Source organism: Myotis brandtii, unplaced genomic scaffold, assembly GCF_000412655.1.
Source record: "Myotis brandtii unplaced genomic scaffold, ASM41265v1 scaffold201, whole genome shotgun sequence".
Lineage (NCBI taxonomy): Eukaryota > Metazoa > Chordata > Mammalia > Chiroptera > Vespertilionidae > Myotis > Myotis brandtii.
This window is the reverse complement of record NW_005357485.1, coordinates 865,470-888,928: the sequence shown is the minus strand read 5'-3', so window position 1 is coordinate 888,928 and position 23,459 is coordinate 865,470. Positions and strand designations below refer to the sequence as shown.

Below are 23,459 nucleotides of genomic sequence, written 5' to 3'. Positions count from 1 at the left end.
ACACTGGGGATCCAGCCCGCAACCCGTGTTGTCTGTGTCCATGGGTTATGCTCATATGGACACAGAGCCATTCTAGTGAAGGGTCCCGGGTTCGGGGTGCCCGGGGAATCACCCAGGTGTTTCAGGAGAGCTTTCTGCCTGGTGTCAAAAAGGCACGACACCGGTCACCCTGGGCATTGTTCCCCCACGGCAGCTGTCATCACGAGACCGTGTGCCCACCCGGGACCCTTCATTCCCCGACGCTCAACCTCTGGGCCATGCCAACCGAGCTTTGGTTCTAGCATTTGGTTCATTTGGTAAAGAAATAGGCACACCAACACAAGGAGACAAGTGTACTTCATCTGAATCACTCCTTTCGTTCGTTAAAATCAGCAACAAAGCTCGGCTGGCGTGGCTCAGTGGTTGAGCACCGGCCTATGAACCAGGAGGTCACGGTTCGATTCCCGGTCAGGGCACAGGCCCAGGTTGTGGGCTCCACCCCCAGTTGAGGGCATGAGGAGGCAGCCGATCCATGATTCTCTCTCATCATTGATGCTTCTCTCTCTCTCTCCCTCTCCGTTCCTCTCTGAAGTCAATAAAACTATATTTAAGGGGGGAAAAAAGTAAAATCGACTTCCCTGCTGTCTCGCCTCAGTGTGGGCGATGCCTTTGCTGGCTCTGTTGGTTAATCACCAGGAGGCCGCAGGAGCCAGTCATTCTCTGACACAGTAGTTGAGCCTTGGTGGGTGGGTGATGGAGGTGGCTAAATCCCGTACCATTAGAGGGCCACGTCACGCCAGTCAGATAGTTTCTTTCCCCAGGCAGTGGCCACACCCACTCACTTGATCCCTTATCCTAGAACAGGGGTGGGCAACCCCTGGCATGCGGGCCAAACACGGCACGCCAGTAACTTTTGCTGGCACGCGAAACCCTCTTTGATAATCTTCCATTTACAATTGTGAATCTTTGTTCTCAGTGATGAATTTTGTTAAGTCTCATAATAGGAGTAGCCTGACGGATGAAAGTAGTAGCTCGTGCGTATCTCTGAAGGTCACGAAACAGAAACCTGATGTAAAATCTCCGTCATCAGTGATGCAGCAGCAAAAGTCCCACTGATAATATCAAACGGAGTCATAAAGTTTTCTGTCGGACTATCAGTGTACATGTATACATTAAAAGATAAATGTATTTTTCATCATCATCTACTGTGGTTTTGCCGCTCGAATGAATTGTTATTTCTTCAAGGTTCTTCACATACATACACCTTAAGAGATATCAAGTAGGCGTAACATGTTCTCAAAAAATTAGGGTTGGCATGCAGAAGAATTTTGAGTCAGAGATTTTGCTGGTTTGGGCACGCATTCACAGAAAGGTTGCCCACCCCTGCCTTAGAAACATACAGGTCCCGGGGAAAATGGTGTGTATCCAGGTGACCCCGGTAAGTTTGCTACCTTGGCCACCTGGGGTGCCCCCATAGTCGCCTGCCTGCTCTTTCCTTTTGGCCTCTGCTCAGCCGCCCTGCTGCCATTCAAGCTCAGCAACAACCTGAACTGCAGGTCGGACCCCGCCTCCCTCGGTCTGACCTGTCTGTCCACCTCCCGGCCCCGCATTGCCTCACCGCATGGGCTCTGTGCCCAGAAAGCAGGCCGGCCGCAGCGCTCCGGGGGTTGCCATCCCTTTTCTTTAGGATCCTGCCTCTTCCCCCAGTGCTCCCCCCACTTGTCATCCCCAGGCTGGTTCTTACTCATCTTCCAGGAATACACTCAGGCATGACACCAGGCAGAACGCTTTCCAGACACACCTGGGTGATTCCCCGGGCACCCTGGGCATGGTTCCACGGCAGCTGTCATCGAGAGACCGTGTGCCCGCTTGCAGGACGAAACTCTGAAATCTCCCTGAGCAGGGCCCTGGCCTCGTGATCTCTGAGTTGCTAACCCCCAGCACGAGGCCTGATGCTCAGGTGATGCTCCGTGAATGCTGACCTGCCCTGGTTTCTGCCTCCTGGGGCTCCGTCCTACATTCTGACCGGATCTTTTTTTTTTTTTTAAATATATTTATTGATTTCAGAGAGGAAGGGAGAAGGAGAGAGAGAGATAGAAACATCAATGATGAGAGAGAATCATTGATTGGCTGCCTCCTGCACACCCCTTACTGGGGATGGAGCCCACAACCCAGGCATGTGCCCTTGGCCGGAATCGAACCTGGGACCCTTGAGTCTGCAGGCTGACGCTCTATCCACTGAGCCAAGCCGGCTAGGGCTCTGACCGGATCCTTGTCAGCAAGTCCCTCCCGTCTGCTTGCCCAGCCCTTGGCCTTGATGAGGTCAAGTGAGAGAGGACCTGGGGTTTAGGGGTGAGATGACTGACAGCCTCCTTCTAGAGCACAGCGCCTGTCCCCAGCACAGGGAAGCGAGAATAACCTCTGGTCTTGGAGAGGGTGAGCAAAATACTTGAACTTGGTGTCCTCTTCCTGGCTGGCTGTCGACAGATGGCTTTCTGTTGCTCCATCCATTCCTATGCCCCGCGGTCCCCTGTGCCTTCCGGCCACGCAGGGCGCTGGATGTGAGCTGGCTGCCGTGTGCACCCGGGACACACAGAGATGAGCTACACAGCCTTGTCCTGGAGACCCTTTGTCCCTCTGATTAGCCCTTCCTCCGCTCTCCCCCGCCCCTTTGTCCTTCTGTCTTACGCTTCCCACTTCCCGGCTGATGGAAAGTGAGGGGCTGCTGCAGAAACCAGGCAGTTGCCCAGAGCAGCTGGGTTTGCAGATCCCATTAGCAAGGGGACCTTAAACAGCCCAAAGGGTGCCCTGGAACAGGGCAAGGGAGCCACCCCGGTGCCCTCAAGACTCTTGCAGACAAACATATGTGCGCATGCACACACACACATCAGTGCTTCTCAAACTTTTATGTCTTATGAACCCTTGGAGATCCTGTTAAAATAAAATTTCTTTTTTTAAAAATATATTTTTATTGATTTCAGAGAGGAAGGGAGAAGGAGAGAAAGAGAGAAACATCAATGATGAGAGAGAACCATTGATCGGCTGCCTCCTGATCGCCCCCCACTGGGGACTGAGTCCTCAACCTGGTCATGTGCCCCCGACCGGAATCGAACCCAGGACCCTTCAGTCCACAGGCCGACGCTCCATCCACTGAGCCACACCGGCCAGGGTCCATTGATTTTAGAGAGAGTGGAAGGGAGAGGGAGAGACCGAGAGAAACATCGATGTGAGAGAGACACATGGATGGGTTGCCTCCTGCATGCACCCCAACCAGGGGCAGGGAACCTGCAACCCAGGTACATGCCCTTGACCGGAATCAAACCCGGGACCCTTCAGTCCGCGGGCCGACGCTCTAGCCACTGAGCAACACCGGCCAGGGCTACACACACACATTTTAAATTCTTTGGCAGCCCCACTCCTTGGACACTCTCTCATGCCCCTTAGACAATTAAGAGAATGATTTTCACCCCCATTGGCCCCTTGGTTGCAGGAATGAGGTACAGACCGCCCTAGTTTAGCGAGGTCTGGGCACGAGATGAATTTTCAAAGTGACTCTTGTGCCGTGAGGTGCCTGTGGCTGCCACATCTTCACGTTTATTTTGTCTTTGAATAAAAGCTGATGAGCCCAGAGAGAAGGGGCAGAAAGACGCAGGCGTGATGGGCATTCTCTTCGGGGGCTGCACCGCCCCGTGGAGTTCCATCCTTATGATGGCGAATAGGGGTGCTGGTTGGAGGAAACCACGATATGATTGATTTGGAGTATTTATTTTTTCTCTCTATTTTTCTTTTTAATGTATTTTTATTGCTTTCAGAGAGGAAAGGAGAGGGAGAGATAGCAACATCAATGACAAGAGAGAATCATGGATCAGCTGCCTCCTACAGGCTCCCTACTAGAGATCGAGCCCCCAACCCAGGCATGTGCCCTGACCTGGGAATCGAACCCTGACCTCCTGGTTCATCGGTCGATGCCTAACCATTGAGCCACACCGGCCGGGCTGACCTATTTCTTCCGTGACGTTCTTCATGCTCACGCTGGGCGTTGCAGGGAAAAGCACGTTCCTCCTCCCTGTGGGTGGAGGTCTGGACCCAGCGTGGGTTTCAAGTGCACAGCCTCAGACTTGAATGGCCCTTGGGCACCGGGCCCGGGGGTGTCAGCACCCTCCCACACAGGGTGTCGGGGTCACACTCTGTTCCTGGGATGTCTGAGGAGTGTGGTCACCGGGTTGATATTCCCTTTAAAAGGAGGAGGTGACTCAGATGCAACCTGGCCGGTGCTGTGTGTTGTTTTCATGCGTTGGGGCCTCCAATGGCTGTTTTCTCGCTTTTATTGCCCAGACACGCGGTTCGGAGGGGCTGGTACTTAAAGTCTTCCTCCCCTGGGATTTTGTTCAAAACTTTGTTTTTATCAAAGGTAAAGAAGCTTCCCATTAGAGTGGCAAGAGGCATTTTTTTCTGCGCAAACAAAACGCCTAGAAGCCACTTTCAGAATCGCTTTTTCTGGGGGGATTTCCCGGCTGCCTCTCCGGGGGTGTCATTAGGGGCAATGGGTCCAGGGTGGCCCTGGGCTGAGTGTCACGGCGGCGACCGCCCATTAAACTCTTTCCTGCTTTAGAGCAGTGGTTCGCAACCTTCTGGCCCTTTAAATACAGTTCCTCGTGTTGTGACCCAACCATGAAATTATTTTCATAACTGTCATGTTGCTACTGTGATGAATCATCATGTAAATATCTGATATGCAGGATGGTCTTCGGCGACCCCTGGGAAAGGGTCCTTCGACCACCAAAGGGGTCGTGACCCACAGGTTGAGAACCGCTGCTTTAGAGAGCGAGCAGGCAGGTGGAAGTCCGCGGTGGGTGGGTTCAGGGAAGGGAGAAGTCAGTTTGGAAGTTGCAGGCAAAAGGGTGTGTTGCATGGGCCTGAGGCGACCAGCAACCCCTCCGCCTATTTTAGGCACCTGGACTCCTTCCCAGCCAGACTGGATGGGAAATTTCCCGTGAACGCAGGCGCCCGGAGCGCTGTGGGAATTCCCAGAGAGTTTATGTGCCAGCGAATTCCTCAACTTAATGTTTCAGAAACTACCAGAGTCAGCAGGGGGAAGAATGTGTGACTCAACGGTGCGATGTTGCTGTGGGGTGAAAGGCATCGTTTGTTTTCAAACAGTCCGTAAGCTGCTCGGACAGTAATTCCAACACTGGGGTTGTGGGACCTTCTGTGAGCGATGCCAGTGGTCCCCAGAAATTCCCGTATATGTGACTCTAATTCTCCTGCAATCGCCGCCCTGTGGCCTGCCATTTTCTCTTGTGTCATTACAGTGGTTCTCAACCTTCTGGCCCTTTAAATACAGTTCCTCATATTATGGTGACCCCCAACCATAAAATTATTTTCGTGGCTACTTCATAACTGTCATGTTGCTACTGTGATGAATCGTCATGTCAATATCTGATATGCAGGATGGTCTTAGGCGACCCCTGTGAAAGGGTCGTTCGACCGCCAAAGGGGTCGCGACCCACAGGTTGAGAACCGCTGTGTTATAACATAAAAACGCTCAAACCTGTCAAGAATTTTTGTGAGTTTATTTGAGCCAAACTGTAGACAATTGCCAGGAAGCAGAACCTCAACGGATTGAGATAATGCTCCGGAGATTGGCGGGTGACATCTATATTTATACATGGCAATCAAAGGAAGGGACGTAGGTGGGTGACATGAAATCCATTGGGGATAGACTAGAGAGGCGGGAGAAAGCCAAGGGGGGAAACTCCTGGGATTGGATAAAAAGTAAAATGATAGACACATACTTAGGTGGGTGCGGGAACAATTAACATAACAGTGAAGGAATCTGTGGTATCTGTCCTGGCGCCCAGGCACATTCCGCTGTGCCCTAAGGGGTCCGGAAAAAGGGAAGTTACAAGTTACCCAGACATTTCAAGAGGGTGTTATTATAGGTGCAAAAAGACAGATAGGCTCAGTTAAGGTAAAGGTTGACCTTGTCAGGGAAGATACCGGCCTAGGACATAACTACCCACCATCACTGCTTTTAGTTAAAGTGTAATTCCAGCCCATCCTTTGTGGTGACTTTAGGTCTGAGTTTGCAGACCGCCATGCAGGCCTCCCCTGAGCTGGCCAGGTCCTCATGTGGCCCTTGCTTTGTTCTCCTCTTTAAAGACCTGAAACCATTTCCCAAGGTTCAGATCCCTGGGAATTTGCTCAGGTTTCCGGACTTGACACCAGTCCCTTGTGTGGTGAAAGTCGAGCTGGGCACTTTTCCCAAGGAGACAAGAAGGGCTTGAAGTCAGAGGGCGGACGATGACCACGCAATGTTTGGGCTGTGCCCCGGGGAGGAAACCAGAGCTGAAATCCGGTCACCAGTGCTGGGAAGATCTGGAGATAGAAACGGACCTGGGTTCTGAAAAAACAGCCAGAGAGTCTGGCTGTTACAGAGAGAGTCTGAGGACTGGGGGGCGTGCCTCCAAAGCTGGCCATGGTGTGAATTCCTAGGAGGCGGTGTGGGTACCCCCCCGCCCAAAAAGACAGGAAGGTCTATCCAAACAAGTGAGCCCCAGAAGTCGCTAGCCCCGTCCTTGCGGACACATTTATTTCTGCTTGCTTTGGTGTTGCTGCTACTGTCCTCGTTGACCTGTTAAGCTCGAAGGCAGTGGTTCTCAACCTTCCTAATGCCGCGACCCTTTCATACAGTTCCTCATGTTGTGGTGACCCCCAACCATAAAATTATTTTTGTTGCTACTTCATCACTGTCATGTTGCTACTGTTATGAATCGTCATGTAAATATCTGATATGCAGGATGTATTTTCATGGTTACAAATTGAACATAATGAAAGCATAGTGATTAATCACAAAAACAATATGTAATTATATATGTGTTTTCCGATGGTCTTAGGCAACCCCTGTGAAAGGGTCGTTCGACCCCCAAAGGGGTCGCGACCCACAGGTTGAGAACCGCTGGTCCATCCAAACAAGTGAGCCCCAGAGGTCGGTAGGCCCGTCCCCGCGGTCACGTTCATTTCTGCTTGCTTTGGTGTTGCTGCTTCTGTCCTCGCTGACCTGTTAAACTCTAAGGAGAGATCAGATAAACTTTGGGTTCAACTCTCCATGTCTTCTATTCCAAAACTCCTCTCTAAGCAACAACAGCTTAGCAAGTATTTTGTTGTTGTTGCTGTTCATCCTCACCCGAGGATATTTTTCTACTGATTTTTAGGGAGAGTGGGAGAGAGAGGGAGAGACAGAGAGAAACATGGATGTGAGAGAGACACATCGATGGGTTGCCTCCTGCACGAGCCCCGACCAGGGCCCAGGCCGGGGAGGAGCCTGCAACCGATGTACGTGTGCTCTTGATTGGAATCGAACCCGAGACCCTTTGGTCCACAGTCCAAGGCTCTATCCACTGAGCCACACCGGCTAGGGCTATAGCAAGTATTTTTGATGAGCCAACCACCGGTGGACACTGCTTTCGGCTGTGGAAATGTCCTTGTGATGAGCCAGGCGTAGCTGTCTTCACGGAGACACTATTTCCATACAAGGACGGAGGGTGTCCGGGTCCTGAGGGCTGGGACGGGGGCTCCCCCTCACGTCACAAAGCCAAGAAGCTTTCTGCTCTGAAATAGTGGATGAGACTCTCACAGCACAAGACCCCTCCCCACTCCATGGCATGTCCGTGTGAGCGTTCTCTGGCTGAATTCAGACTTGACTGAAAAGGTCCCTCTTGTATGATGTCTCCTGAGGTGCCTACCAGAAATCTATGCTTACCTTTGTGAGAGTTGACATCTTAAATGATAAGAAGAAGAGACGGTTTTATTTTTATAGATTTCAGAGACGAAGAGAGGGGGCGAGGGAGAGAGAGAAACATCAATGAGGAGAGAGAATCACTGATCGGCTGCCTCCTGCACGCCCCCTAGTGGGGATCGAGCCCGCAACCCGGGCATGTGCCCTGACCGGGAATCGAACTGTGACCTCCTGGTTCATAGGTTGACGCTCAACCACTGAGCCACGCAGGCCGGGTAGGAAGAGAAGGTTTTATCTACAGGGACTAGAGAGCCACAGGGATGATTCTTTGACAGTTCCTGTTGCTAGCGACGAGGGTTTGAGGTTCCAGCCAGGGACCTGATTGTGCACGAAGGAGACCGTGTGGACCATTGAGGGGAAAAGGGGGCCGGAGGGAGCCGAGAGGAGGCAAGAGGAGACCCGAGCTCTAATGGGTGTGTCACTCGTGCACTGTCCTCTCTCTGTGGGTTTCCTGAACGCGTCTCTAAAGGGCAAGGGTGTCTCCAGGACACGGTGCCGTGGCCGCTGAGACAATGACGACTTTGTCATTTCCTGAATCGACGTCAGGGATTGTTGTACGTTTCCTCGACTTAAATCAGTCCAAGTTTCCACCCCCAGCCCTGCTCAGGCTCCTGTTCCACCCGGTTGTCATTGAGATAGAATCCGTGTCCCAGAGCTAAGAGAGAGACTTGGCTTTTTTGTTGTTGTTGTTGTTCATCCTCCCTCGAGGATATCTTCCCATTGGTTTTGAGAGAAATTGGAAGGGGGAGGGAGAGGCAGAGAGAAACATCGATGTGAGAGAGACATATCAATTGGTTGCCTCCTGCATACCCCGGCCAGGGCCAGGGAACCTGCAACCAAGTATGCGCCTTTGACTGGAATCGAACCCGGGACCCCTGAGTCCGTGGGCTGACGCTCTATCCACTGAGCCAAACCAGCCAGGGCAGCCCATTTCTTGACTGTGCTTTTTTCCCCCCTCAATATATGCACAGCCAGTATCTCAAGTCTAAAAAAAAACGAAAGGTCAGCTCTAGTCTTAGCAGTGGAAAATGCCAGGGAGGAGGGAGTGCCCGGCGACCTTGGTCACGTTCCTCACCGTCTCCAGCCTTGGTGTCCTCGCCTAGAAATGGGTCAATTGGTTGGTTTCCATGATTTCTTGGGTGCCTTCTACCTGAGCTTGGGAACCCCCTGCAGGAGTTAGGGGAGCTCTGTTTAATGCACGGAGGGTGTATGGGAAGAGGCCCAAGGTCGTAATAACAGAAGGACAGTCAAGGTCGTGGCCCTTTGGATCCCTTCCCACAATACAAATATGAAAGGTACACAGTCACGGGAAGGAATGTTGTTGTGACAGGTGCCCAAGTGCCCTTGGCTGGGCTGACTCCCCCTGTCCTGCCTACATCTTTCTTTTCTTGTTATTAATCCTCACCCAAGGATATTTTTCTATTGACTAGAGAGAGCAGAAAAGAGAGAGGGAAAGACAGAGAGAAACATCCATGTGAGAGAAACACATCGATTGGTTGCCTCCTGCACGTGCCCCGACCAGGGCTCTGGCTGGGGAGGAGCCTGCAACGGAAGTATGTGCCCTTGACCGGAATCGAACCCGGGACCCTTTGGTCCGCAGGCTGATGCTCTACCCACTGAGCCGAACTGGCTCTAGAGTCTGCATACACCTTTATGCTCCCCCTTCCTTCAATCCTGTGCTCATCCGGCCCCTTTTTATGGAGGAGGTCCAGTTGCACTGGCCTTCTCCTCTGTGCGCTCTGTCCAGTCTGAGCTGAACTTTCACTTTCAAAAAGGCAGTGGTTCCCGATCAGCCACGCAGCCTGTCCCAGGGACAGACGGTGAGAACTCTCCCGGGGTCCCTTGCCTTTGTCTGGCCAACGGCCGAGGAGCAGTGCCCCTGTGCCACCACCCACACCCCTCACCCTCTGGCCCGCTGTCCCCTCCCTCCTGGACTCCCGCGTGCCCAGGCAGCAGCAGGCAACAGCTCTGCCCACTGGCCTGAGGCCTCTCAGGCAAGTTTCTCTCCTGGGGCCTGGCGTCACTGGGCAGTGCCAGGGTGGGGGGACAGACACACGGCCCCCAAATCCAGAAACCTTGCTTTCACATGAAGTCCCAGCTCTCCCTACTGTTGTGACCTTTAAAAACATGTCCTACGTTCCCCGAACTGTGGGTTTCCTGTGTGTGCAAGGACGATGATCGAATCACCATGTAGATAGCATTATCTTAAGGCTGAAGTGAGATAAAATATATCAACCGTTGGCTCAAAAAAAAAGGATTGATAGCTGCTCACGAGGTCTCCTCCAGGTAGATGCCCTGACTGAACCCTGTTGGTTCAAGCACCAACCTGCCCAGAGGTTTGACCTGGGCCCAGGTGTTTATTTCCAGAATGTTCCGGCCATAGGCACAGGAGGAATGTGCTGGGGGCTTTGTTGACCTCTCCAGAATCACACCTGAAAGGATCTTGAAAATCCAGATGTGTTATTAAAATTATGGTTTAAGAAGCTGTAATTTCTGCTGTAGGTGTACTTCCTCATATGAAGTGACATTGTGTTATTTTTTTCCCCCTCACTTTCTACCCAACCCTGATAGCATATCGGCTGCTGCTGATGCCTTGACCTTCAAGGCTGAGTGCTGAGGTCTTTTATAGAAACACTAGAGGCCCGGTGCACGAATTCGTGCACGGGTGGGGTCCCTAGCGGCTGCCGGCCGGGGCCTCCCTTCCTGCGGGTGGCCGTCCAGCCCTGCCCCCTGGACAAACTCATGGTCGAACTCCCGGTCAAGGGGACAATTTGCATATTAGGCTTTTATTATATAGGATTGTTGATTTTAGAAAGAGGAAGGGGGAGAGAAAGAGGATAGAGAGAGAGAGATCATTTGCTTCCTGCACGCACCCCGACTGGGGATCCAAGTTGCAACCTGGGTAGGCACCCTGACAGGGAATAGAATCCACCACCTTTGGTGCATGGACGACGCTTCAACCAACTGAGCCACACAGTCAGGTCTGACTTGCTTTTTTTGCTCTGCCGGTAAACCTGTGTTTTGAGAACAGCATCACATTTTGCCTACAGTTCCCCACTCAGGAATCTCAAGGGACTCGAGCAAAGAGAGGACTTTGGATGGAAAACCCTTGCGAGTGGAGCAGACACAGAGCTGTGGTCGGAGTGGAGCTCGTGTCGCCCACAGTGAACGCTTCCCTCAGGGACCAGCAGGAGAGAGCTATTCGAAGTTTCCTTTTCAAGGAGAATAACCAGTTTGTGTTTGTTCCACGTAGATAGCAGTTTAAGGGGTGCTGAGCGATCTGAGACGTTTCCCAGGGATCGGAGATCCAGTACTTCCTTTGAATGTTTGTGTTCAGTGTCTGTTCATCCCTACCTGAGTAACTCAACTGTTCTTCTCCGAGCCTTGCCGCTGGTGCCCGTCTTGAAGGCATCAGTCATCATAGTTGACTGGCCATGTCCACTGACATGGTCCTTCTGTTTAGTATTAAAAAAATATATACCCGGGCCCTAGCTGATTTGGCTCAGTGGATAGAGCATCAGCCTGTGGATTGAAGGGTCTCGGGTTGGATTCCGGTCAAGGGCACATGCTTGGGTTGTGGGCTCGATCCCCAGAAGGGGGCGTGTAGGAGGCAGCCGATCAATGATTCTCTCTCATCATTGATGTTTCTCTCTCTCTCTCTCTCCCTTCCTCTCTGAAATCAATAATAATCTATACTAATAAAAGAGTAATATGCTAATTAGACCAGACATCTTCCCGACACTCTTCCAGACAAAGCCACAGTGGTGGGGGCAGGGAAGAGCAGTTAGGGGCGATCAGGCCAGCAGAGGAGGGCAGTTAGGGGCGACCAGGCCGGCAGGGGAGGGCAGTTAAGGGGCGATCAGGCTGGCAGGGGAGGGCAATTAGGGGCGACCAGGCCAGCAGGGCAGGGCAGTTAGGGGCGACCAGGCCGGCAGGGGAGGGCAGTTAAGGGGCTATCAGGCTGGCATGCAGAGTGGTTAGGGGCGATCAGGTAGGCAGGCAGGTGAGTGGTTAGGAGCCAGCAGTCCCAGATGGGAGAGGATGCAGGTTGGGCTGAGGGACCCCTGCCCCGCCATGCACAAATTTCGTGCACTGGGCTTCTAGTAATAATAATAGAAACCTGACTGGATTCACAGGATACAAGGTGAGCCTCCTGTTTCTGACACTGTTTAAGGGGAGTGCAAGCTCAGATGGCTGGTCCGGGAGAGGATGGAGGCATTCAGGAGGGAGATGTCGAGACGGGAGCACGCAGCTATAGATACGTGAACTGGGAGGAGAGGGTTTGCGGTTCAAGTGTTTGGAAACGACCTGAAAACCCTCCACCAGCCGTCCTGACATCCCTTGGGGATGAGACGTTCCTGTCTGATCCTGTTTTCAAGGAGAAATCCGGGATCAACCTGAGGGAATGACAAGCGTAGAGAATGTTGGAGCCACTTCTCCGAGTGGCTCCCAGCATCTCAACACCAGAGCCGAGTTCTCCCCACAGGCCTGGTGTCCTGCGTTGCCTGTTGTGCTATAAAAGCCGAATGATGCCTCGTGCCTTTTGGGAACGAGAGATATTATCCACGGTGACAAAATCATCAAATCTTATTATGCCTAAGTCAGTGCTGTCTATTTCGGAGTTTGGCTCTTAAAGGGTATCATTTAGAGAAAGGGGACAGCTTTTCTTTGGCTCAGAAGTTTGCATCGTCAAAAGCTAATTACCAGGGAAGTACAATACGTTGTAAAATTCCAAGGGACTGCGATGCAGCCCTATTTTGATTTTATTTATAAAAACGAATTAATAGCAAATGAATAAGACTTTTAAGCCATTAGCTGAGTAATAATACTAAACAAAACAACAAAGGGGGGGGGGGAATGGGGCGGGGGGGGGGGGGGGGGGGGGGGGGGGGGGGGGGGGGGGGGATGGGGATGGAAAGGGTTGCGGTGTTCTCTGCAACTAGACTGAGGGTTCCTTGGGGGCAGGCCCCACGCCCTGGAACCGGATACCAGCCCGGGCTTCCTGTCTGCCCCCAGCTCACTTCTGAAGGCACATCACAGGCGGCAGGGTGGCAGTGGGACGTGTCACCCCGAGCCACCCCCTGTGATGTGGTTGTCCTCGCTCTCCGTGACGGCAGATGAGCCTCCGTAGCCTGGCCCTGGCGTAGTCTCCGTGTCGGCCTGGCCCGATGTGGCTGCACTCACAGTCCACGGGGCTCCCGCAACCCCCCTAAGATGGAGGCCCAGTCGGCTCTGCTGCTTCTCGCCACACCCGGGGCCCCAGGGACCTGCCATGCAAAGGAAGTGGTTTCTGTATTGCTCGAAGACAGTTGCCACCTGTGTGGGGGGCCCTGGGGCGCTGGGCAGACACCTGTGCCCCTCCCACAGCTTCATGGTCTGCCTCTGGGCCCCTGGAGACTCTTTAGCCTGGGAGAGTGGAGGAACCCGCATGCACCCTGCTCACTGTGGGTTCCCGGAGGAGCCACTCCCCATCTCTGGGCCTTTGTCTGTAAAATTACCACGGAGAGTCCTAGCCGGTTTGGCCCAGTGGATAGAGCGTTGGCCTGTGGACCAAAGCATCCCAGGTGGCAGGCTCCTCCCTGACCTGGGCCCTGGTCAGGGCTCGTGCACGAGGCAGCCAATCCATGTGTTTCTCTCACATCGATGTTTCTCTCTGTCATTCCCTCTCCCTTCCACTCTCTCTAAAAATCAATGGAAAAATATCCTTGGGTGAGGATTAACAACAACAGAAAAAGACACCCGGCAGGTGACCTTGAGCTTTCCATTAGCGGCCTGGGCGCCCCTGAACTTGACCTCATGGGACAGTGAGCCATGTGCTCAGAAGCACCTCCTCTTGCTAAAGATATGTTAGTGCTCTGTCCCCCCGCTTCCCTACGGGGTTTGGTCGTTTCAGAAAGACACCGTGTAAATTTAGCACGAACCGGGCGTTCTCGTCTGCCCAGTCTCTCATTCAGAGGGGCCATTGGGTGTCTGGTGGTCCCTCCTATGGTCACACTTTGACACGGCCTGCTTTTCTGTGACTCCGCCCATCGTGGTACAGATGACCCCAACTTGACCCCTGCCGAGCTCCCTGATGGATGTAGATACCTGGGAAGTGGTTGGGGAGTGTCTCCAAGCAACCAGTGGGAGGCAGTGGCTGAGCCAGCGGGTGCTCAGGTGCCCAGGCTCAGACTGAACTTGGGCCCCTGGGACCCTTCCCAGCTCCCACCAGCTCCATGAAGCGGAAGGCCCAGGATCCGTGGCTGGGCGAGGCAGGAAAAACAGCTCCACCTAAGAAATATGTCCTGGTGCATTCGGTTATAGTGGCATTCTGGAAACTGGCCCCTGTCACCCCTTTTTACCAATGCCCTCACCCCATTCACGGTGTGTCTGTTTGCTGCTCCGTTCCATCACCGCCAGATCCATGCCTGGTCTTAGGGAAATACCCCTTAGATTCCTACGTTGTGGCTTCTATAACATGAGTTCTCCTGTTGAAAAAGACTAATACTCTGAATGAGCCGGTCCCTATTCTGTGATATTGCTTCCTTAAGAATAAATATAACTGTATTCTACAGTTAGTTTTTCTCAGCTTCCTCGTGGGCTTTCATCTCAGATATTAGGAGGTGGGACTGGAAAAAAGGGAATGAAAGAACAGACAGAAAAAAAGAAAAAAAACCAATAACAAACTTTAATAGAAAAACGCACAGGCAAATGTAGTTTTTCTGTGTAATTTGCAGTACATTTAGCATGTTCAGAAGCGGATAGGAGAAACAGTCCGAGATAGTTTTTCCCTGGTTTATTCTCATCACAGGTGTATCTTGCTCATTTATAATGCAACTAGAGGGCTGATGCACGAAATTCGTGCAAGGGGCTCATCCCTTGCAGCTGCGGCGGCTTGCCTCGGCCCTCGCAGCCCAGGCTTCATCCAGAAGGTCGTCCGGAAGGATGTCCGGAAGGTCGTTCGGTTGTCTGGTCAAATTAGCATATTACGCTTTTATTATTATAGATAGTTTGCTATTTAGAGGAAAGATACTTCAAGTGCTTAGGCGAGCTAAAAATGAGCCCCTAAAAGTTTGTGTAAACCTGTACTTATATATTTTTCAGCATCAAAAGTACTTCCCAAATTCAGAACCAAAATATTTACTAAGCTGTCATGTGTGCATAAATGTTCCATTTCTTCTTTGCAAGTTGCAAAATGAAAATATAAATGTCAATTAGTGTCTTTTAAAAATATCTCCTCTGAAACCTAAAGGCACAGCCCTATGCTGTATACTTTATGAATTAATAAAAAATTTACAATTTTTAATTATAAACCTGTGTTTTCTATCAAAAGTACTTCTTGCCTGAATTTTGGGACACCCTTTATACTGGTTTGGTGGTGGTGATGAACTCCTTAAAAATTATGAACAACAAATACATATCTATCAACAAGTGAATCTAAAAATCAAGTGAATAAAAAATCTGATGACCATGCCGAAAACGGTTTGGCTCAGTGGATGGAGCATCGGCCTGCGGACTGAAAGGTCCCAGATTCGACTCCGGTCAAGGGCATGTACCTTGGTTGCGGGTACATCCCCAGTGGGGGGTGTGCAGGAGGCAGCTGATCGATGTTTCTGTCTCATCGATGTTTCTAGCTTTCTATCCCTCTCTCTTCCTCTTTGTAAAAAAATCAATAATAAAAAAAAAGAAACCTAAAGGCACAAATTACTGATCTATTGCCTAGATATTGAGGGTGTTATGCTGAGTGAAGAAGCCAACTGAGAAGGTACATACGGAATGACTCCTTTTAGGTAGCATTCTCCAAATGATGAAATTATAGGGATGGGGACCGGACGATGAGGGGTTGGGAAGTGGCGGGTGTGACTGCCCCGGGCGGTGGAGATCCCTCGTGGGAAGGAGGTTCTTATCTTGACTGCAGTGATGATACGAAGGTACATGTGTCATGAAATGTCACAGAACCATGCACACAGACACAAGAACGATCGAGTGCATTCAGAACCCGATGAAATCCCAGTAAGGCCTGAGCTCTGGTTGATCGTATGCATTGTGTCAACACCGTTTCCTGGTTTTGAGAATGTATTAGTTACGTAAGGGGTTCCCTTTGGGCGGGACTGGGTGATGGATACATAGGATCACTCTCCTGTTATGGCACCTTCTTGGGCAGTGGTTCTCAACCTTCTGGCCCTTTAAATACAGTTCCTCGTGTTGTGACCCCAAACCATAAAATTCTTTTCGTTGCTACTTCATCACTGTCATGTTGCTACTGTGATGAACTGTTATGTAAATATCTGCTATGCAGGATGGTCTTAGGCGACCCCTGTGAAAGGGTCGTTCGACCGCCAAAGGGGTCGCGACCCAAAGGTTGAGAACCGCTGTTCTTGGGAGTCTATAATGATTTCAAAATAACAGTTAGAAACCAATCCCTCTGCTGAAGAAAGGGTTCAGCTACTCATTAAACGCACTGATGAAGCTTTTAGATACAAACTCGAAAGACTTGACGTGGCCTGGGCTTAGTTAGTTTCCAGGTCTGTGAAGCTTCAAGGGTGTGGTTTAGAGCAGCCACTATTTCCATGACTTCTGTGGAAGCCGTGGCATCAGGAAATTTTAGAGGGAGCAAGGCTCTTGCAGGGAATGTAGGTCAAACCTCCCGGTTACACCTCAGGGTTCTGTATTCTCATTTGTAACCTGAGGGCGTTGTCCTAGATTCTTTGGACTGTCCTGCCTCCATTCTACATTTCACAGCCCTCGACTTTCCGATATGAACTACAGAAACGCTAATGAATGTGGCCTCGATGTGAGAATAGTTCTGGGACAAATGTTTTCATTTATGGTGACTGCAAATGCGGATGCGACCGATATTTATTATTGGTTTATTGAACACCATCTCACACAGTATCAACGCTTGAGGAGTAAACGCCTGGGCTAATTTTTACCTCTTGGCTAAGGTTAATTTTCCAGGACTGAGGGTCTGGGCAGGTTTCTAATTCCTTGTATAAAACATATGGCTTGCCCAGCTGGCGTGGCTCAGTGGTTGAGCGTCGACCCATGAACCAGGAGGTCACGGTTCGATTCCCAGTCAGGGCCCAGGCCCAGGTTGTGGGCTCCATCCCCAATAGGGGGCATGCAGGAGGCAGCCGGTCAGTGATTCTCTCTCATCACTGATGTTTCTCTCTCTCTCTCCCTCTCCCTTTCTTTCTGAAATCGATAAAAATATTTTTTAAAAACAACACCTCCCCCCCTGTAAAAAACCCCAAAACAACACATATGGCTTTTGTCTATGTGAGTATTCAATGGAAAGGGAAGATTTATTTAGGCCTGTGTCCCTAGTGTGGGGGGGCCCATCAGCTGCCCACCAGACCTACTAAATCAATCCAGGGCTTTGAAAAGTGGCCACTACCTTTGGGGATAGAGGCAGATAATGCTCTGTTATCCACCCATAGAGCTTATACGTATTACTCCTCTTAACTGCTTCTCCTACACTGATGTTGGGGAAACCGAGCCCTTTGTGAAAACAGGCTCAGCGTATTACTCCTCTTAACTGCTTCTCCTACACTGATGTAGGGGAAACCAAGCCCTTTGTAAAAACAGGCTCAGAAGCCCTAGCAGCCGGTTTGGCTCCGTGGATAGAGCGTTGGCCTGCGGACTAAAGGGTCCCGGGTTCGATTCCGGTCAAGGGCACATACCTCGGTTGCAGCCTCCTCCCAGGCCCGGGCCCTGGTCAGGGCTCATGTAGGAGGCAACCAATCGATGTGTTTCTCTCACATTGATTGTCCCTCTGTTTCTCCCTCTTCCTAAAAATCAGTGGAAATATATCCTCGGGTGAGGACGAACAACAACAAAAAATAAAATAAAAAATAAACAGGGTCGGACCCTCTGGACACAAAGGCATCCTAACTGCAGTGCGTGTTGGTTTTATGGTACCGACTTCCCTTAAGTCTGTAACAGTTTACGTCAGAGTCACACCCAAACAGAACAGAACAAAACCAAACCAGCGACTCCCAGCATCGGTGTGATCATTTTATTAACAAAAGGAACCCATGGGGTTCAAACAAGAGTACAAAATACAATTTTCATTGTGTTTTTTTTCCTGTGGGTTAAATTGCTACATTTTTAATAATAAAAATAAAAAAGCAGTCATCGTCAACTTATCAAAAACACAACCCCCAGCCTATTGAGTTTCTTATTGAAAAAAAAAAAAGTTCTACCCACAGAAGATTTTTTGTGTGCCAAAAGTTTCACATTTTCAACTGCAAAATGTTTGCATCAGAAAGAAAATTCTAAGGCCATGGTTTCTTTGGAAACTAAACAAGGAGCTATGCAAGCAAATACAACAGCTAGCTAACTTTTTACCTTCATTGCCAAGTATTCTCTGTTCCCGTGTAGAATGAACTACACTCATAAACTCTTGATATGGAAAGGAATGCTGTTTCTACCCACTGAAGGGCAGACATACTGATAGGAATGAAAAGGGCGAACCCCACTTCTGAGGTCTTCAGGGCTATGTCAGCTGTGCTTCCGTTTTCTGGGTTCGCGTCATGATTCCTCCAACCAAGCGGAGAAAGCAACCCCGGGGGGAGAGTCTAGGAAGTCGTGGCTTTTCGATCTGGAGCCAAACACTCAGACCTTCTCGTCCTCCTCCCTGTTCCACTTCATTCTTCACTGTGTCTGGGTGTCGTGGAGACGGACCGAGTCTGGACGAGGCGCGTGAACTGATTTAGAATTCAACCAGTAGCGGAAGGTGATCTCTTTAAAAGTAAAACCGAAACGGTTTCAACCGTGCTTAAACGCGTATCCCTGTTTCACAGCGAACACCAAAACGAGCAGTCAGAAACCCAGGCAGGGACAGAGCGCTGGGACCATTTCAGGCCCACGCACGCGTGTCGTAACCATCTTGCGTGGCGGTTTTTAAACAGTGGCTCCCACGGAAAGACATGCGTGTGAGGCTTCCATGACCACGGAGAAGAGAGGGGTGAAAAAAACAAACGTACATGTATCTAATGTCCGTAGAAAAATCCCTGATCAGGTGGCCGACTCATTTTTTAACTCAGAATTTAACCGGAGAGAATTTTTTTTTTCTATTCCTCACCGAACACACTGATGGAAAGGTTGAATGAAGCACCGGGGTTTCTAGATCAAATCCTAAGACGTGGGGGAGACCCAGGGCCTCGGCTGGTCCCAAATCTCCGTCGCAGGAACCCCACCTCCTGTCCCCTCCTGTCCAGACTCGCTCCCAGTCCACGTTACCGACAGACGGGAGGACAGAGCACGGGACCCTGAGACCAGGACTGCGAGGGCCCAGGGGGAGAGGGAAAACACCCCTCAGAATTTTAGCAGCGGCACTAGCCTGCTGGTCTCACTATCCTGAGGTTCAATGCTAATCAGATATTGCACCAAAACGATAAGCGAGATCACAGTTTAAACAGAATCACTGAAGAACTGGACTAACGCGGTACAAGGCGGTGCCTGTCACCAGGAGCCACGAAGTCTTCCCGCCAGGAATGAAATCCACGCCTTTTAAAAAAAAATGGCATGTCTACCCTCTTTGACTCTGTATTTATTTTGAAATGCCCTTTGGTATATATGTTTATCCGCGAACTTCCCTCCAACGCTAACTGTATGGCCTCTTCCCTGGTGCGGTTTCAGATGCCGTGATGGGTGCGGTAAGACCCCACTGCAACGTATAGACCCTCCAGAAACTTGTCAGACCGAGGTTTCAAACCAATCCGATCGCCCCTAGAGGTAGGTTAGGAAAAGACCTTCTTCTCTCTTTCTGGAATAGTTATCAAGGCCTTCTAAGGATGCAACATCCCACCCTCCCCTTCTCTTTCTGACATGCTCCTATAAATAAGACGTGAGGGAAACCAAACACGTATCCTGTCCAGGTGCTTAAAGAGGGGAAAAACCCCAGCCTAACACAGATGGGTTTCCGGGTTGAAGTTCATCTTTCTCCTGGGGAGGGACGCTTACTGCGCTGCATCCTACTCCACCTTCCACTTACAAACCCCGTCTCGAACCAGCCCCGGGGCAGAGTGAGCGCCCAATCACCTCCCAGGACCGCGACCTCAGGAAAGGTCTTTCCTGGACTTGAGTCCTAGGGGGTCAGGGAGGAATCAGGCAACCCCTGGCCCCCGGGGCCTGCACATCCCTGCGCCGCCAACTTCTCCCAAATCAAGTGCCCTCCCAGCGCACCCACATAGCCCGGAAGCTCAGCATCCCTTTGCTCCGCTCTGAGCTCCCTCGGAGAGGCACGCTGCCCCGGTCACACACCTCCCAGGCCCCTTCGCTTACTGGGTCCCCAGCGGAACTCCCGTGACACGCTGCTGCGGCTTCCCAGGGTCACCCACTCTTCCTCGGGGACACTCGGCCCTGCCATCAGCTCGGGCAACAGTCCCCTCGGGCCCTGGAAAGTTCACGTAGTTTTTAATTCCTCGGTGTCGACCTATTAATGTTCTTAAGCGAATCGTCCCTCCCTCCGTCCAGGAAAGGCGGCGGAGAGCGAGCCAGCGCTCTCTGGTGCGGGTCACAGTGATTTCTGAGTCGCGTTCAGAGGATGAAGGAGACAGGCTGGGCCTCCCCGACGCGACTGGGATGCGGATCGACCTGCAAGAGAGAGAGCAGCCCAGTTACTACCCGACAGCGACTCCGGGACCTGTTTCTAAGGACGCGAGGGGGGCGACCATGAAGGCCCGGGAGGCGCTTTGATGCTCCGTGGTCCTCGGCCACGTCCCACGCGCTAACGGAGCACAAGGGAAGTCCTCCATTGGAGAAGGTGGCCGGTGACACAGTGGTCATCTGTCGTCACCGTAAACAAACACCCGAACTTGTTTTAAATATGGATCCCCTACTACCTAGACCAGCGGTTCTCAGCCTGTGGGTCGCGACCCCTTTGGGGGTCGAACGACCCTTTCACAGGGGTCGCCTAAGACCATCAGAAAACACATAGATAATTACATATTGTTTTTGTGATTAATCACTATGCTTCAATGATGTTCAATTTGTAACCGTGAAAATACATCCTGCTTATCAGATATTTACATGACGATTCATAACAGTAGCAACAAAAATAATTTTATGGTTGGGGGTGACCACAACATGAGGAACTGTATGAAAGGGTTGCGGCATTAGGAAGGTTGAGAACCACTGACCTAGGCGTTAGCCACAGACCAAGGCTCCTGCACAGAGAGCACAGCGCAGGTCAGGTTGAACGGACCTGCTTTCGCTCTGTTTACCTCAGAATAAAGAGGTGGGGGCTGAAGCCGGAAGTCCTGGATGCAGGCGAAGGCGGGGCAGCGGGCCTCTCCCTCCCAGCTGGGCGGCCGCGGGTAAGGAGCGCCGTGCCTGGAGACTTCTTCTTCTGACACCACGTCCCTGTAATCTGGGGGGGCTGAAGCAGAAAGGGGCAGGACTAAAACACCCCTGCAAAACCCAACTCCACGAGCCCCTCTGAACTCTTAGGGAAACAAGAAGTCTCTCTCAAGCTGATGATGAAGCAGTGGTGCCCTTCCCTCTGATCAGCAAGTTTTTACGCACATGGCACCAAAAAGCATTTAGGAGAGTCTGCTTTGATGAAACGACTAGTATTGATGATACTCTATTCTTTTGAGGTGTGTATTATAGTCTAGGTTAAAAAAAAATCATTGAAATGTGGCTACAGCCTGGCCGGCGTGGCTCAGTGGTTGAGCGTCAACCTATGAACCAGGAGGTCACAGTTCAATTCCCCATCAAGACACATGCCTGGGCCCTAACCAGTTTGGCTCAGTGGATAGAGCATCGGCCTGTGGACTGAAGGGTCCCAGGTTCGATTCTGGTCAAGGGCATGTACCTTGGTTGCGGGCACATCCCCAGTAGGGGGTGTGTAGGAGGCAGCTGGTCGATGTTTCTCTCTCATCGATGTTTCTAACTCTCTATCCCTCTCCCTTCCTCTCTGTAAAAAAAAATCAATAAAAATATATTAAAAAAAAAAAAGACACATGCCCGGGTTGTGGGCTCAATCCCCAATGTGGGGCGTGCAGGAGGCAGCCGATCCATGATTCTCTCTCATCATTGATGTTTCTCTCTCTCTCCCCCTCTCTCGCCCTCTCTGAAACCAATAAAAACATATTTAAAAACAAAAAAAGAAATGTGGCTACAGAAAATATATGACCCTGTACTTTCATGCTGACTCCCTTTCGTTGCTTTACTATTCTACACCAGAATCAGGAAATGTAGACTTTATTCCCGGGCAAGCTGAACTCTCAGTGGCTTCTCGTAAAACTGTCTGATGGGTTTAGTAAGAGGAAGAGAAAGCGTAGCTCTGGGGCAGCAGGAATTCCCATCTGAGGCCTCACTCTGTTCCCCGTCCTGTGCTTAGGTACTTCGCGTGCAAAGCTTCATTCTGGGAGAACCCAGGCCCTTTACCTTCGGGCTGTTCCGGCAGTGCCAGCGCCCACCAGCTCATGTCCACGCTGAACTGGCTGGCCATGCTGCAGTTCCTGCTGGCAAAGCCGTTGTACGGGACCGTCCCGATCACCAGGGGCAGCTCCAGCATCAGTTTTTTAGCACCAGGAATGTGAATATACACCTATTATGCCAAAAAAAAAAAGAAGAAAAAGGAAATGAAAGACATAGAAAGGCACTAACAACCCTAGCCTGTTTGGCTCAGTGGATAGAGCACTGACCTAGGGACTGAAGGGTCCCGAGTTCGATTCCGGTCCAGGGCACATGCCTGGGTTGCGAGCTCCATCCCCAGTAGGGGGTGTGCAGGAGGGAGCAAATCAGTGTTTCTCATCATTGGTGTTTCTCTCTCCCTCTTCCTTCCTCTTTGAAATCAATAAAAATATATTTTAAAAAAAGAAAAGGCACCAACAAAGTTAAACCTTACAGAAACAGCCGATTCATTTATTTTTTCATAGAAACAAATGCCTTTGTGGCCTGCCACCACCCCGCCATACAATTGTCCATTGTCGAGACCCAATAAACGGAAGGACAGACCAGATTGCAGGAGGAGTGCCCCACATACTGCGCACACTCAGGGATGGGGAACCGTGGCCTTAACACACTTCACTGCTAGTGAGCGTGGCTTACGTAATAACCAATATAAGAGGAAGTCCGTGTCCTTTAATACAACAAGCACCCACCATGCACCTGAATTCTTTCATGTCATTTAATTAAATCCCGTAGGGCAGCGGTTCTCAACCTTCCTCATGCCGCGACCCTGTCATACAGTTCCTCATGTTGTGGTGACCCCCAACCATAAAATTATTTTCGTTGCTACTGCATAACTGTCATGTTGCTACTGTTATGAATCGTCATGTAAATATCTGATATGCAGGATGTATTTTCATTGTTACAAATTGAACATAATTAAAGCATAGTGATGAATCACAAAAACAATATGTAATTATAGATGTGTTTTCCGATGGTCTTAGGCGACCCCTGTGAAAGGGTCGTTCGACCCCCAAAGGGGTCGCGACCCACAGGTTGAGAACCGCTGCCGTAGGGGGATAGTTTTGCTTGTAGGGTCCACAGTTTGGTGCAGTGCTGCTGTCCTGAAATGCCAGTTCCCTAGATATCAAGTGTGCATAGTCCCAGGACCATGGCGCTGGCACTGCTCCATTCGGCTGCTGGTTTTGCCGAGAGCTCTGCTTACCGCCAGGGAGTATTCCACTCTGATGATGCAGCAGTCCAGGATGGACGGCGGGAGGGGCGGGATTTCAGCATCTTC

The 23,459-nt window shown here is 50.9% G+C and overlaps 1 protein-coding gene across 1 annotated transcript in view; it reads right to left on the bottom strand.

Moving 5' to 3' along the window:
• Window positions 1-17,759: 17,759 nt before the first annotated feature.
• The window catches only part of LOC102258214 (arrestin domain-containing protein 4), a 42,681-nt gene continuing 36,981 nt past the window's right edge, over window positions 17,760-23,459 (bottom strand). Inside the window, exons 6-9 of the mRNA XM_014538888.1 lie at window positions 23,385-23,455; window positions 22,154-22,316; window positions 20,986-21,140; window positions 17,760-20,356 (exon numbers count right to left, since the gene is read on the bottom strand). Coding sequence (XP_014394374.1) covers window positions 20,300-20,356; window positions 20,986-21,140; window positions 22,154-22,316; window positions 23,385-23,455 — 446 coding nt within the window. The 3' untranslated portion in view covers window positions 17,760-20,299. The remainder of the gene's footprint in view (window positions 20,357-20,985; window positions 21,141-22,153; window positions 22,317-23,384; window positions 23,456-23,459) is intronic.